This window comes from Idiotropiscis lumnitzeri, chromosome 3, assembly GCF_059441095.1.
Source record: "Idiotropiscis lumnitzeri isolate Australia: NSW breed Sydney's pygmy pipehorse chromosome 3, RoL_Ilum_1.0, whole genome shotgun sequence".
NCBI lineage: Eukaryota > Metazoa > Chordata > Actinopteri > Syngnathiformes > Syngnathidae > Idiotropiscis > Idiotropiscis lumnitzeri.
In genome coordinates, this window is record NC_142393.1 from 5,726,127 (window position 1) to 5,740,877 (window position 14,751).

Below are 14,751 nucleotides of genomic sequence, written 5' to 3' on the forward strand. Positions count from 1 at the left end.
GAACTGAAATGAGTGTCATTTCTGTCCCGGGCATCATATGACTGATATTTGTAGTTTTGTACTGAGCAGGATGATAGCATTGGCCTTACATGGGAGTGCTTTCTTCTGCGTGGTGTCCTGGAGGTCGCACCACAGCGAAACCATTCTGGGGAAACGGACAAGAGGAACAACAAGCCATCAACCACAGCAATACAGTTTGAAATGGGCTTGAAGAGTTGGCAGGAAATGGATTCAGGGAAAAACACAGTAAGCGGCCATGAATAGCAGAATAACAAAAAAAGACGAAAAAAAAAAAAGGAGTGACGGAAAATACGGCACATGTGCTGCGTCTTATCCGGGGGGAAAAAATTAACAAAATAAAAAAATCGAATAATTTTCAAATATATTTATAAATATTGAGGAAAAAAACTGTGAATGTTTGAATCCGTGTGTGCTGAACCGCAAGTATGCGGGGGTCGACTGCACAATACCCGCACCAATACCGACAGATGCTGGTATCAGTGTCCTATTACGTCATTATATTTAAAAATAATTGGCTTACAAAATATGATGAATGCGATACCTTCAGCTCCCCGGTGGCCACTTTAAAGACGAGCTCCACAACAGAGCCGACGGCGAGGCGAGCTGCGCTGGAGGAGTGGACTTCATTCCAAATAGTGTCACTGTCCACCTGAAACACACACACACACGCACACACACCCCGTCACCATGTATAGACTGGCTTTACTCTATTCTGTTTCATTTGTGTTCCACATATCAAGTATCACGCCACTTACGCCCACTCCGCCACACGGTAGCCGCACGAACATGGGCGTGATTGAACCTGGTGAGTCAGAAAAAACTACGTCAGGTCAAGTAAATGCAAAGGCTTAGTGACCCTGCGTGTGTGTGTGTGGACGTACAATCTAGTTTCTGTCTGAGAGGGTTGGTTCCATACAGCAGGACGTGGGCTTCAGAGTGAACCGTCTGCAGTTCTTCCAGTGTGGCCTTTCTCCCACGGATGCACTGCACAGACACAAATCAGATGCTGAGCGCCTTTACAACTTGGTGTAATGAAGAAATGTGGAGAGATTACCTCACACTGCGCCCTGAGTCCGGTTTCCTGCAAGCGGGACCAGATGCTCTGGATGCGGCCCGCGTGCTCTGGATGACTGTTGGTGTTGCCACACATGCACTGGTGCTTCTGCATTAGAGAATCGTACACCAGACCTGAGGGAAACACAAATAGAGACTCATACTTTGTAGTCTTACACTGTCCTCCGTAATTATTAGCGCCCCGGGTTATATAATAAATATAAAATAAATAAATAATAAATCAAATAATATAAATAAATAAAAATAAATAAAATAAAATAAAACAAAACCTTTAAATATGAATAAATGACTACACACATTATCTATTTTGACAACTTGGCACAATAAAACATTTTTGGACAAATATTTTCCCTCTTTTATTTACTTACATAGTACAAGAAGTAGACAAAATTCACATGACGATGTTAATTTATTTTTAAAACCAAACTTAACTTTAATGTTATCAATTCTAGGTTCCCATAACCTTGTCAATGTGAATCGAGTACAGAAAAATACTAAATTGGCTAAATGAAGATTTATTTGGAATGTCAAGACAATACATTCACTATAAATCACTCTCATAGCCCCCCCCCCAAAATAATTTTTTTGTCGCTTTACGAGACCCCAAACATATCAATCGATGGAGAGCTCAACCTCAGTTAAATTTACACAATTTTCACAATTTGTCTAAGTACACTTAATTCTGGACAAAACAGTACAGATACCTGAAAAATCAAGTACTCTAACAAGATATTTGTGCTTCATTACCATCCACCACAAAAAAAGAGGCGGGTCTCACCTGTGGTAAAGCGAGGCTTGATGGGTGGATCAGATTGTGGGACACTGATGGAGAAGGGGGAGGCTGAAGCAGGAGACGACTGGGCTCGGGATAAAGGCCGGTGTCCTGGGAAGGAGATTGACAGGCCGGCAGCTTCCATGGACGCTTGATAGTTTCTCAGCTGGTGAATTCGTTGCTGCTCCAATAAGAGTGCCTGCTGCTCAGACAAACATACAAATTTTTTTTTTTACCGCCGTCCGAAGCTCTGTGGACTTTACACCCCCCCACCCCCTTCCTCCCCAAGAGCCTCGTTCTTACCTGTCTGAAGAGAAGCTCCTGCTCCGCCTGCCTCTCCCGCTCGCGGTGCTGCTGTAGCGCTTCCTCCTGGAGCTCCTGCGGGTCGGGAGGCTCCTGCTTGATGGTGACCCCTAGCGGTAGCGTGCCGACATCTTGGTGCTCCCTCAGCTCCTCCTCCGTTTCCTCCGGGTGGCTCTGGTGCTGGCGGCCCACGGGCGACTCGCTGGGCTTGGCTATCAACTGTGGCGATGCAGAGGCAGGACAGTAATGGTGTGAGGGGACAGTGGGAGCTAACGAGTTCGCTTGAAAGTGGATTGAATTCAGAGACACCGCAGACAAACTCTGTGATGAGAAATTAGTTTTCACTCAGGTTTGTTTCTGTGTACGGCTCAATTTTGTCTCTTTTGAAATGAACCGTGCCCTCCCTTGACTCCCTTGTCACCAGGGGACAACATTGACATCACAGGATTCTGACAGCTCGAGCCAGACCCACAAGCCGGGCAGACCACACAACACACATTTACTCCTGTCAAACCAGTTTCTGGTGTATCACGGACTAGTCATGTGGAAAGCAGCCAATGGGGAGCTCAAAAAGCACTTGGGAGGAGCGCAGAGCGGAGGATGCGGACGAGAGAAAATCCCTTGATTCATCCGCCCACTTCCAATAGGTGCAGCTATCAGGGCGACAGCTGCTTGCTTCCACTCAGAACATATGAGGCACAAGCTTGTGCTCTGTTACCGTGGTAACCAAGGAGTACCTCACAGCCCATGGAAACTTGGCCATGGTCATATGGACGTGGACCACTAATGCACATTTGCGCACACACACACACACACACACACACACACACACACACACACACACACACAAGCCCAAATCAGCATCCACCTACTCATCAACATAAAAAGGGGAAAGAGAGAACTTGGACAAGAGATGTGCAAATCAAGAGCATGCGAAACATCACACACACACATACACCTACGCAGACCATATCCTTATCATTATTAGTTTTTGTTTTGTTTTCAATCTCCTGTGCACAATTATTATCAGCCTGGATTTTTTTTTTAATGAACAATATGAATTTCTGAGCAAGGATGTCGTCTTTTATTTATGGTGACACAGCCACAGTTGCCTTAAATTGAAGACAAAAAAAATATATATATATATATATATAAATATATATATATCAGAGCATTTTTTAAAGCACATAAATTATTTATCATGAAGAGCATTTCGCAGCTGACTTTTAGGCAAAAGACAGATTACACCTTGGACTGGTCGCCACACATATAGAGACTGAGTGAGAATTGAACCTCGGCCTGTACGGAAATCAGGCAAGTGAGCTGCTACATCAGTGACCTCACCCCATAAAAAAGAAAAAAAACTTCAGTTCATCTAAAAATCTTGACTTATTTTTTCCCATTAATTTTATTACGCTGTCATTGATTAATATGGTCAGACATGCCCGCATTATACCACACAAAGAGCCTTTCATGCATCACAAAATCAAATGACTGTGGTTACATCATCTTCCCAAACTCTTTCTCAAAGAGCCATGAGTGACGCAAATAAATAAAACGATGAGGGTACATCGGCGGAAATGAATATGCATGCACTTACCTCCGAGGTTGACCGCTTCCTTCTCAACAGTATCATTACGGCGATCCATTTTTTACTAAATAGTCTCACTCGATTGTATGGAACCATTTTGACTTATTGTCCGAGAAACACTCAAACATTCATCTTGATGCGTCATAATGCCACACGGTTCCCCTCGAGACTACTCTGATTAACTCCCCCTTCTACTCTCCTTACTTTGTTGAACTGAAGCTGTTGCTGCTGCTGTTGCTGGAACTGCTGTTTGTGCTTCTCCAGGAACTGTTGGTGCTGCTGCTGGACCACCAGCTGTTGTAGAGCGAGCGCCTGGGCATGGGCTTGGGCAGCGCTCCCTTGAGGCAGCGGGGCCGACTGAGTGCGGCCTAGAGGTCGGTGCTGGCGCTGCAGCTTGGCCATGGAGGCTGCCGGCGACATGGACAAGCCACTTACACCTGGGGAGCAGCCAGAGAAGAAGGGCGCATTAGTGACGGGGCCATAAAATATGACAACACATATTCTTAGTCTTCCAAAAGTCAGACTTAATATGGTTTAGCAGATGTAATAAAAAAAAAACCTACCATCTGGCCTGCCAGACTGCTACTCTTTTACAGTGATGACACAATGAGAAAAATGAACAGCTTAGTTCCTTTTCGAGAGGTTCGTGAGCAAGCTACCCCACGGCACTGATACACACTTATTTGTTTTCCTTTTCATTTGTTTTCACTAACATGTTTTGCTAATTGCTCTGTGTGATTAAACTGAGAAGCAATCTCATTCGCCATGCAAAATTCACTGTCTGTGTGCACGTGTATTTGATTTAAAGTTCCTCCACGAGCACATGTGATGCGTCTTCATGTGCATTAGTGGATGATCACTGCTAATGCCTGCAAAAAGCAACAATACGCTCGCTCAGTGCACAGGAAGAGGGGAAAAAAAAAAAAGGGAGGTCAGGATTATAAATGGATGTCTGTGAGAGTAAACATGCGCACAGTGGACAGCCACACTGCAGTCATTATTATTTTTAATCTCAATTAACTGGTTTATGGTGACTTTTCCTACCTGTCACCAGGGGGCTCTGTGCAGGAGTCTGATCCATGAGGACCATGTGTTGAAGCAGCGGACTGTGCCCGCCTGTCCCCGCTGCCGCTTCAACCAGGTAGGGTGTCAAGTGGCCACCTGAGAGAAAAGGAGGGCTGAGGGAGAGCGCTGGTTGCAGACTGCCATCTTGCTGAGCAGATGTCACCTGAAGGGAAAGGAAGAAAAATACAGCTGTCAGTGTCACTCAAATATGCATCTCCAGCCTGCTACGGCAAAGTCGGGTTTTTACATTGGAGGCAGCAGTGGCGGTGGCAGTGGCAGGCAAGCCCAAGGTGATGTTTGGTAAGGATGGAGACGTGTAGAGGGAGAGCTGGCTAATAGAGCCCCGCTCAGCACCACTGCACACCCTCTGGCTCATGGATGCCTGAAAACACATTTTAACAAACACTCAGAGTAAATAAAATTAAATTAAATTAAACAAAATAAACGCATGAGAGGGTACACTCGAAGATAATAAGTTAAAGCAAGGAAAAAGATCCCGAAACTTATTATGAACACCAGGGAACAAAATGTAGAAAACCTACAAAAGCAATAAGAATCATAATTATAACTTTTGACAATCGAGAGCTGAACGCGTCTCAGTGCGCTCCAGGGGATGTCAGGTGGAGGCGGGGGATGCGTCTGGAATCGCACCACCTTTTTTCCAAAATGATCATTTATGACATGAAATCAATTGATGACTCATCTGTTTGGGGTAATGATGCTAAGTTTCGCTCAATTAATACTTGCTGAGTATTGGGTTTAACTTTTTATCTTTCTGGGTTTGTCAGGAAACAACAAATCCGTACGGACGAGTGCGACCGCCTACAGCCACACAACAAACCCTCCATCCATTATCCAAGCCGCTTATCCTCACGAGGGTCGCGAGTGTGCTGGAGCCGATCCCAGCTGTCGGTGGGGTACACCCTGAATTTGTGGCACAACAAACCAATTTGCCACAAATCCACTTAAATAAGGCCCAAAATTACCACAGCTTTTTTTTTTTTTTTTATGGAATACCTACCTAACAATAAAATAAATGTACACCAAAAAAAAAAAATCTGGCAAAGGTTGTGATTGAAGTGGCAAGTCTGGACTAGAAGACGGGGAGATGTTGGCAAAGTGACTGCGATAGAGCTGTGATGTTCACAAGCCTCCTCCACACACCACTCGTCCTCCTCTGCTGACTCGCCAATGGAAGAGCATTCACTCTTTGCCTTCATACACACACACACACTGCTGGCTTTAAAAGCAATAACGAGCACCTGGAGCTCAGCACCAGCACAAAAATTGCCAAACTAATCTGGCAGAACATGGGATAGTACGAAGGTTTTATGTTGATCTTTAATGTGCTGAGTGGAGAACACTGAGCGTAAATTACCTCTTTGCTGTTGGAGACTGACACAGTGATGCCGTTTTCATTGGGGATGTTGTTGGAACTGTTGTTGGGGGAGCTGGGGCCCGAGCCTGGGGCACTGCTACAAGCAGAATCTGCATCGAGCACATACATGGAAAAAAAAAAAAACACTTGAATGTATCCAGTCCACAAACCAAAACGCTCTGTCATCAAAACACTGAAAGGGAGCTCGCTACCTGCCATGTCGAGAGAGCGCTTTTTTGCAGAGGCGATGGGGCTGTCTCGACGACGGAGGAGTGGACTGCTCCTCCGCTCGCTGACCTTCTGCTTCAGCCTGGAGCGCAGCTTCAAGTTGGGTTCGGAGGCTGAAAGGAGGACGTTTTTCAAAAGTGCTTTATCGACCTAAAGAGGTGTTGGGACGCTACTGGTTGCGCTCTTTATCGATGTGAGCAATACATGTCGGTCAACACCAGCCATAGAGGTCCTTTGTTAAAAAAAAAAAACGTTCGGTAACTGCGATCACATGCCACTATTCATTAGTGTACCATTCTTCCTATTTAGATGCTTTCTATCCAAGGCAAATAGTGATCCAAACTCGGAAATTAGCTCAAATTTGGGAGGCTTTTTTGCACTTTGGTATGTGCTGTCACAGACTTGTAAATGGAGACGGAGAAAGGTTTAGCGCAAAGTGCAGACTAACTGTGCATATTGGTGGAGCTTTTTTATCTTTTGGCTTTTTTGTCGACGGGCGCTGGTAGAATAGGGGTTTGCGCCGTAGCCAACTTGATTTACGATGAATCGACGCGGCTTATTCTCTTTAAATTCAGCACAGCTGAGGTGCGCAGTCTACACAGCTGAAATCGGCGTGGGCAAAGTATGTTGATAAGGAACTGCAAGATTTGCTCTTGCAGATGATATGAATTGGCCACTGCAAAGCCTTCCACCCCGATGTTACATTTGTGTGTGGCAACCTCCCCCTCCCAACACACACACACCATCCACCCACACATGTCGGCGGTGATCAGAATCCGTCTGCCAGCGCCTGAGTCAAATCCACCAAAATCGTGTTACACCACCAGCGCCGCAACTTCGACCCGGTCTCACACAGTCTGTCAAATTCCCAAACATGGTAATCTTGACTTTCCCCAGCATGAAAACGAAGATGAGCCAGTTGCGCTACAAAAACAGGGCCCGCAGACTTGGCGAAACCCATACTTTGCGACACAGCATGCTTTTTATTTTCATCACAAATCACCGGGACCTCACGCTCATGTACAAGCCCGCCGATGTTCTCTTAAGCGGCGCTATGAAGTTGTCTGCCTTCTGACTCAGGCAGTCGCTCTTCAGTGAAAAGCACGCCTTGCATCTCTTCTTTCAAAAAGCACAAAGCGACAACATTGGGTGATGTCTGTTGCCCCTCGGGTGCATCCGTGATGTTTTAGCACATATTGGACTATTAACATCTGCCATGTTATTTCTCAGGTTATAGTGTTGACATTCAAATTGTGCTGCGGTGTGCAGTGCCGGCTTCCATCTCAAAAAGGGAAATGCGCACAGAAGTGCTATTGTGCCTTGCGTGCGTTTGTGTGTGTGTGTGTGTGTGCGTGTGTCACACCTGTTTTCCGAAGTGGAAAGTCATCCCGTGGATTGTAGACACCCAGAACAGGGTGATTATAGGTGGACATAACAGTCTGTGGAGGTGAGCTCTGGTCAAGAGAGCTGTGCTGAGTTTTTCTATGCCAGAAAAAAAATAAAAATCATCCGTTATAACCACCAACTAACAGTCAAGTCAGTTATGTTGTGGGAAATTTGTGCTGATAGGAATCATGTCATGCACGCAATGTGGGATTGCAGAGAGGAAGCAGCAAAGTGTGCACACCTGCAGAGATGCAACAATAACGACTCAGGGACGAGCATCAAAGTTAAGAGCCCCTATCATCAAGTTCCAATAACGTGCTCTCACATGTGTTTTGTCCACATCATTTTTTTTTTATAGCATCCATCACTCAGCATACACTGAAGCAGAAGCTTTGCGATACTGTAATTATGAACACAGCCGCACTATAGTTTTAAACTAATGTTTTTATTTTCCCTTTCTAATTGTTTTTTTATTTTTTATATTTCAAAGGTTACAAGTCAAATTAATGGCGTCAAAGGCTCTGAAATGATTTATCCTGGTGTCTTTTGTTATACATCAATAAAACCTGACATTTGAACTGGGATAGGAACAGCATAGGTGGGTCCGATTATCGGCATCGGACTTTTTTTTAAACTTTCAAGGCCGATAAAGTAAAAGCTGGTTTATTTTGGCTCGCTGCAGCACCCCAGTGCGGTCCCCTTACCTGTACCAGTAGGGAGCGTCATTGAGGGGGCCACCCTGGTTGAGGCTCCGCTGCGCCAGGGCCTTTTTTTTGTTCAGGACAAACTCCTGGAGACGCATCTTCACCTCCGTACTTGCCACCGCACCTGTGCGGAAAAAGACCAAACAAACCATACAGAGGGTATGACACGTGCATTCCAATAACAAAGTGGATGTGTAAATTGTGTGCTCGACAGTGTTAGCAGAGCGCCAACTTTAACCCAACACACACAAACGCAGCCGCCATCATTTTCCAGGCATGCCGAGTGCAAACGGCGCTCAAGGACTCCTGTCCGCTTACAGCAGCCAGCATTAAAAACTGGATTTCGTGCCAAGGCCACCAGTTTAGACAGCACCTGGACGGCATTCAGTGAGCAGTATCTCCAAGCAAAATGGAAATAGACTGACATGCACGGAAATGGAAACTTGCATCCAACACTCAACAGTATTTAATTTCCTCACTTAAAACATCCTTCGCCTGCTCCTGTATATGGACAAATCTTTTTGATCGATCACTTCATTAAAAACTATTTCGGAATCAACTTTTTAAATCCGGTTTTTGACTGAACAAATGGAAGAATCCATTTGAAAAATATTCGCGCTTACTTTCCTGCCCCCGTTCCTTGTTCTTCAGCAGCTGCAACTTCTGTTCACGCTGCTGCTTCTCCAGCTCTTGCTCCAGACGATGGTTTTCCATTTTCCTCTGGTGCTCCAGCAGCTCCTGTTGGTGCTTGATTGCCAGAAGCTCCTGTTGTTGCTGCAGGAATGAACAACAACAACAACAAAAAAAAAGGCAATAGCCATATGAGCAAACACCGAAGGAGAGAAGGAGTTTGTCCAATTTCAAACATTTCAAATCGTCTTTTGTTGGATCACAAGTCTCAAGGGTGCATTTCTTCCACTTTGCAGTGTACTTGTGCTGCGTTTTAGTCATCCAAAAATAATTATGTCTGGCAGGTTTATGAAGCATTTTGAGCGCTTAAAAACATTTGTGAACTCGCTTCAGGAATTAAATAAATCATCATTATCCCTCCAGATAAGAGCAGGAAGCTATCACAATGTATAATAAACAAACCACAACTTACGCCTTGTTACACATGTGCCTTGAGAAATCATCAGGTGTGCTGCAACAAATCATCCAACCTCACTTAAGCGCGCCAAAAAGGATTTATTTACTCTAAATATCGTATCTTTGTTCATCTGTTTGTGTCAGTGAAGAATAATAACAGGCAGCCCAATTAAATTCTCCTCCACTAACCACACACATCATCATTATCTTTGTGCCTTGACTCAATAAAGGTTGGGAAAACACTCTTTTAGACAACCTGGGGCTGGCAATCATGTGCCGGCAGTGGAACTGACTTCAAGATCAATGGACCCTACAAAGCAGCAGGGACATGCCAAAAGCGGCAAATACGCGAGTCGGTGAACAAATTATTGGTTGAGGGTGACAGGAAGGTGAGGCGGGACTCGTGAGACGAGCCAAAGCGCCAGCTATTTCCTAGCCCCGCCCCCCCGCCTGCAAATGTACATTTGTGTAACCGTGTGTTTGCAGACATTTGAGAGCAATTGAATGCTTTAAATGGCTTGCTGCCGGTGTGTGTGTGTGTGTGGGCGTACACGGTGAACGGGGCTGATTGAGGACGGGCCTCCCTGGCAGGGCTGTGAGTCACCGGCTTACACCCGAGCGATCTTGCAGCCCCACCACAAGCGGAAGGACCTCCCGTCAACAGTGCCCATCCCTCAAGAAGCAACGTGGACGAAAAGAAAGCAAAATGGAGAAAAGGTACATTAGGGACAGAAGGGAAGGAAGTGACACAGGGAAGGCAAAGAGGGGGGAAAAAAGGGGGAGGAAATGAGACAAACTGAAGGGAATGAGAAAAGGAGAGGGGGACAGATGAAGGAAATTGTACACAGTAAGACAATAAGGAAAGAGAAGATGGGGAAATAAAACAGTAAGGGAGGAAGGAAAGACGATAAAGCGGAAAGGAAAGGCAAGGATGTGAGTGTGGGCAAAGAGAGAAAGCAAGGCGCAAACTTGTATGATTCTCCATAGCGCAATCTAATCTTCTTGCCTCGCAATCATTTTATTCAGCTTTAGGAGCACATGACACATGTACTCTTACTAAATGAGCTCAGGAATATTTTTCAGACATCTCCGCGCCACAGGAGAGCGGCAGCGAGTGTGGGTGTGCTGATCTCGATTCGCTTTCCAGTCCAGTGAGCTTGACGTCTGCCATGTGGAGTTCTCATATGGAATGGAGCCTTGCCTCCAAATTTTTTCGGCATCTTAACAGAAATAGACTTCACTCCAACGGGCCACCGGCAATTTGCGCACATTTTCCAGCCCTGGGTTTGAGCACATGGCGCCAAAATGACTTGCTCTCGTCGCCTCGAAGGGAATTAAAGAGCCAATTTAAGCCGTGGTGAATAATGATGATTTACCTTTATGTGTTCCTGGAGCTGGGCCTCGTGCTGGCGGGAAAGTTGCTCGTGCTGCCTTTGGAACTCGGCGATGAGGATCTGCCTCTGGATTTGCTGCTTCTGCTTCAGGCTCAGCAACTCCTGTTGCAGCTGCTGCTCGCGCACGGGAGCGGGGGCGACGCCCCCGCCGGCCTGCTGGCGGGGCGGGGACAGAGGGGACACCTGTTGCTGCTGGTCCACACGCAGGTCCATGGGGATGGCGGCGGGCGGGAGGCGCAGCGGCAGCGCTGAATTGATATCCACTGTTGAGACGGGACAAGAGGAGACGTGAGGCCGAGCCGTGCGGCCGTATTTATGGAGCGACGCAAATCGACGGTGAAGGACTTGTTCAATCAGCGCACTATACACCGGCCGGCCACGGCATTATGACCGTGTGTGCAATTGAATCCAAATGAAGAGTTGAAATGCAAAAGCAGATGTCTCCATTTTTTTTTTTTGCAAATTGAGAAATGGGACTCGAATCTCTCGAACTCCCCATTGACCTTCAGTTAAATGATCACTTAATCATAAAGTCACAATGATTGAAGAGTCACATAGGGCATTTGTTGCCACTTATCATCAAGAACACATTTGATCGCACAAACGCTTTGGAATCTGCGGACATTTTCACTCACACCAATCTCACCGAAATTTGGGCTCTTTTTCAAGAGCCGCTTCTTTAGGATTGGCCCCTTAAAAATGTATTTCCCAGTGGGTAATGAATTCTTTTTCATGCTTTAAATAATTGTTGACCAAAGGATGAGAGGAAAAGGAATTTCTCATTATTCCCCCTCGTTGCATGGTCTTCCCGTTGTTGATGCTTCTACTCATCCTCTGAAACAGCATGACAATTGATTTTGTCAGCGGAAAAAAAAAAATGTCATCGCTGCAATTCATTTCACTGTAAAGCTCTTTTGGGAAGTTTCCAACTTCATCCCAATCCCTGTTCGCATCTTCTAATCCACATCCCCACTCCACGTTCTGTCCTGCCAGCAGAACTTTCGTCTCGATGGCAGGTGGTACCGGAAACTGCTGTCCTTAATGATGATTGAGATTATTGTTGTGAGGAGGTAAAACGAGTTATGACAGAATTAATAGATATTTTACCACTTACAAAAGTTTTGGGAAATGCCAGAAACAAAAATCAATTTTACAATGTTATTCAGGAGTTTTTGTATAAAGCGCAAAAGCCTTTTTAAAATTTTTAAATACACTTGTCGTCACAATCTAAGCAGATCACGCACCACATGGACAGTAACGCACAATGTCTTAATTTAGCATCTGTCATTTGGGGTGTGTGGAAATTTTGGTCCATCATTCCAGTTCGATGTCACTTCTGCTTTCATCTCCTGTTCCAAATCGTACCAAAAGTGTTTGATGCAGGTTTAGGTCACAGTTCTGCGGAGGATCTTGGATGGAACGGCTTTCCCCACACTGTTCACACATTGTTCCAATTCTGTTCTGATTTGGTCATGAATGACAAAGTATTTTAACAATTGTAAAAAATAACGGCTATTGTATCAGATCAAATGATTAAAGTGAGCTTTCCTTGAAGCAACAATCCTTGATAATACTTACGACATTACAATACTTGTGACTGTCTTAATCAATCTTCATATGAAGCTGATCAAACGAAGTTGCTTCATGTCGCCCTCACAAAGAGCGACTAGAGTTGATTGGTAATCAAAAGATGAATCAAATCGTATAATTGAATAAAATTAACTCTCTCTTTCTCTCTCACACACTCACACACACCCCGCCTTGTATAAATGCATTTGTGGCACACCCACACACACACACTCAACTTCATTGGCCAGGAATGGCTGGGCGGTGATGAACTTTTTCCTTTCTTAATTCAAGTTTCTGTCATTTTAATTTGTCTTTTCAAGCTGACTTCTCCCATCTATAAAATAGTTTAACGAAGCAGAGCAGCGAGCCAATTAACGTCAGTCCACTGTTGGCTAATGCAAAGCCATAAGTAACACTCCCACTCTTGCCGTACAAAATGTTCCTGTGCGGGTGGCGAGTCCCTGGCAAAACACAAGCCACTTCGCCTGAACACAAATGTCAAGAACCTCGTAAGGCACGCTTGACAAATGCACACATCACACGCAAACGCGGAGACGCTATTACCCATCAGTGTTTTGCTTTTTCGCCGTCTTGCCTCCACGAGGGAACTCCCCTTCTTGCTCATCGGAGCGCCCATATTGTGTTCCGCGGCTGGCAATTTTCACTCCGTTGTTCATCATCTTGCCGTCTTTAACCTGCTAGGGCACCGTCTCGCTCTCTCCTGCCTCGTTTCCCCAGCGGTGACATCAGAGAGCATGCAGTTGGTTTATTACGCAGCCGTGTGCTTTTCCAGGAACTGACATCTCACACACACACCTAGTCGCTGAGCACAACGTTCACTTCACCAGGGCAATCAACTCGATTTGGGCCTGCCTCGTGCTCGCAATCATCATGCTGTTAACAATACCCCCCCCTCTCTGGTGAGTGATTTAATAATGCAAGCTGAAATTCCCGGCGTGGAATTTTTCCTTCATTTTCCCAAATAAATAGACCCGCAAAATGGTTCCGCATGGAACCATCTAAGGATTTCTAATGCGTAGAAGTCAGTGAGCTATTACAGTGCGCTCCGTAATTATTGGCACCCCCGATTAAGATGTGTTCTTTAAATTCTAATAAGTAGTCTTTTCCTAAATATAGTTTTTTTTTTAAGAGGAAAAATCCAACCTAAGCACATTTATTCAGCAGGAAAAAAAAATCCCACATCACATGAAGAAATAATTCCTTTTACATTAAATTGCGTGTCCCAATTATTAGCGCGCCTGATGTTACTACTTTTTACAAGCCCCTTTTTGCCAACAAAACAGCACCTCATGGTCTCCTGTAATGTTTCACAGGACGGGAAAATACAGAAAGAAGGATCTTGGACCATTCCCCTTGGCGAAGCCGCTCTGAATCATCCAGCCAACTGGATTCTGTCCTGTCACTATCCTCTTTAGCTCGCTACACACATTTTCAATGGGGTTGGGGTCTGGGGACTGAGATGGCCATGGGAGGAGCTTGATTCTGTGCCTGGTGAACCATTTCCAAAATTGTCAAAAAATGGAATTAATTTGAATTTAAAACATCATAACAACTGATACTAAAAAATATGGAGGACACTGTGTTTGAATACAAATACATTTGTTCAGGTTTTTGATTATTTAACTGAATATATTTGAGTGTTTTTGCAGGCGTCACTGAGGTGTTACTCAGTTTGCTAACTGAATGATGGCACTTTTCACTCATCCTCCTAAATACCAGCAATTATTTTTTTACAAGACCTAAAAATAAATAATTAGTGCAACTGACGTAACCATATATTTCTCTCAGGGGGTTTCCAACTTCATCTCAGACATCTTCAACCCGCCCCCCTCCACCCCTCGTACTGTCCTGCCAATTCCCCGCACCAAACCACAATATGTTTACGACCCCTCAGGCACACTATACAACTCTTCTGGCTCCAATTGCTGATCTATTTATATCACACAATGCAACAAGGCAGGCAACTTTGATTTCAGATTCTTGGGGTTTGATTTACTAAATGTTTGCACGCGCAAAAACGGACAAAAGCTTGATTGCGCGCGGCAACAGATATGGAAGCTGATTTACTGTACGTATGGATATCGCGGCGCAGTCCATTTTGTGTATTGTGCGTGTATTCTTTTTCGGAAATCCATCAAATTATTCAGTCTATACCTGTG

General features: G+C 45.0%; 1 protein-coding gene across 2 annotated transcripts in view; it reads right to left on the reverse strand.

Moving 5' to 3' along the window:
• Positions 1–14,751, reverse strand: part of LOC148339580 (histone deacetylase 4-like) — a 39,773-nt gene that overhangs the window by 5,348 nt on the left and 19,674 nt on the right. For both annotated transcript variants that reach the window (XM_088290493.1, XM_088290492.1), the window contains 16 exons: positions 10,985–11,265; positions 9,146–9,296; positions 8,523–8,646; positions 7,796–7,914; positions 6,417–6,545; positions 6,205–6,314; positions 5,074–5,208; positions 4,806–4,989; positions 3,966–4,198; positions 2,171–2,389; positions 1,874–2,069; positions 1,076–1,209; positions 903–1,005; positions 777–823; positions 563–670; positions 90–145 (listed from right to left, as the gene is read on the reverse strand). In XM_088290493.1, the coding sequence (XP_088146619.1) occupies positions 90–145; positions 563–670; positions 777–823; positions 903–1,005; positions 1,076–1,209; positions 1,874–2,069; positions 2,171–2,389; positions 3,966–4,198; positions 4,806–4,989; positions 5,074–5,208; positions 6,205–6,314; positions 6,417–6,545; positions 7,796–7,914; positions 8,523–8,646; positions 9,146–9,296; positions 10,985–11,265 (2,329 nt within the window). The remainder of the gene's footprint in view (positions 1–89; positions 146–562; positions 671–776; positions 824–902; positions 1,006–1,075; positions 1,210–1,873; positions 2,070–2,170; positions 2,390–3,965; positions 4,199–4,805; positions 4,990–5,073; positions 5,209–6,204; positions 6,315–6,416; positions 6,546–7,795; positions 7,915–8,522; positions 8,647–9,145; positions 9,297–10,984; positions 11,266–14,751) is intronic.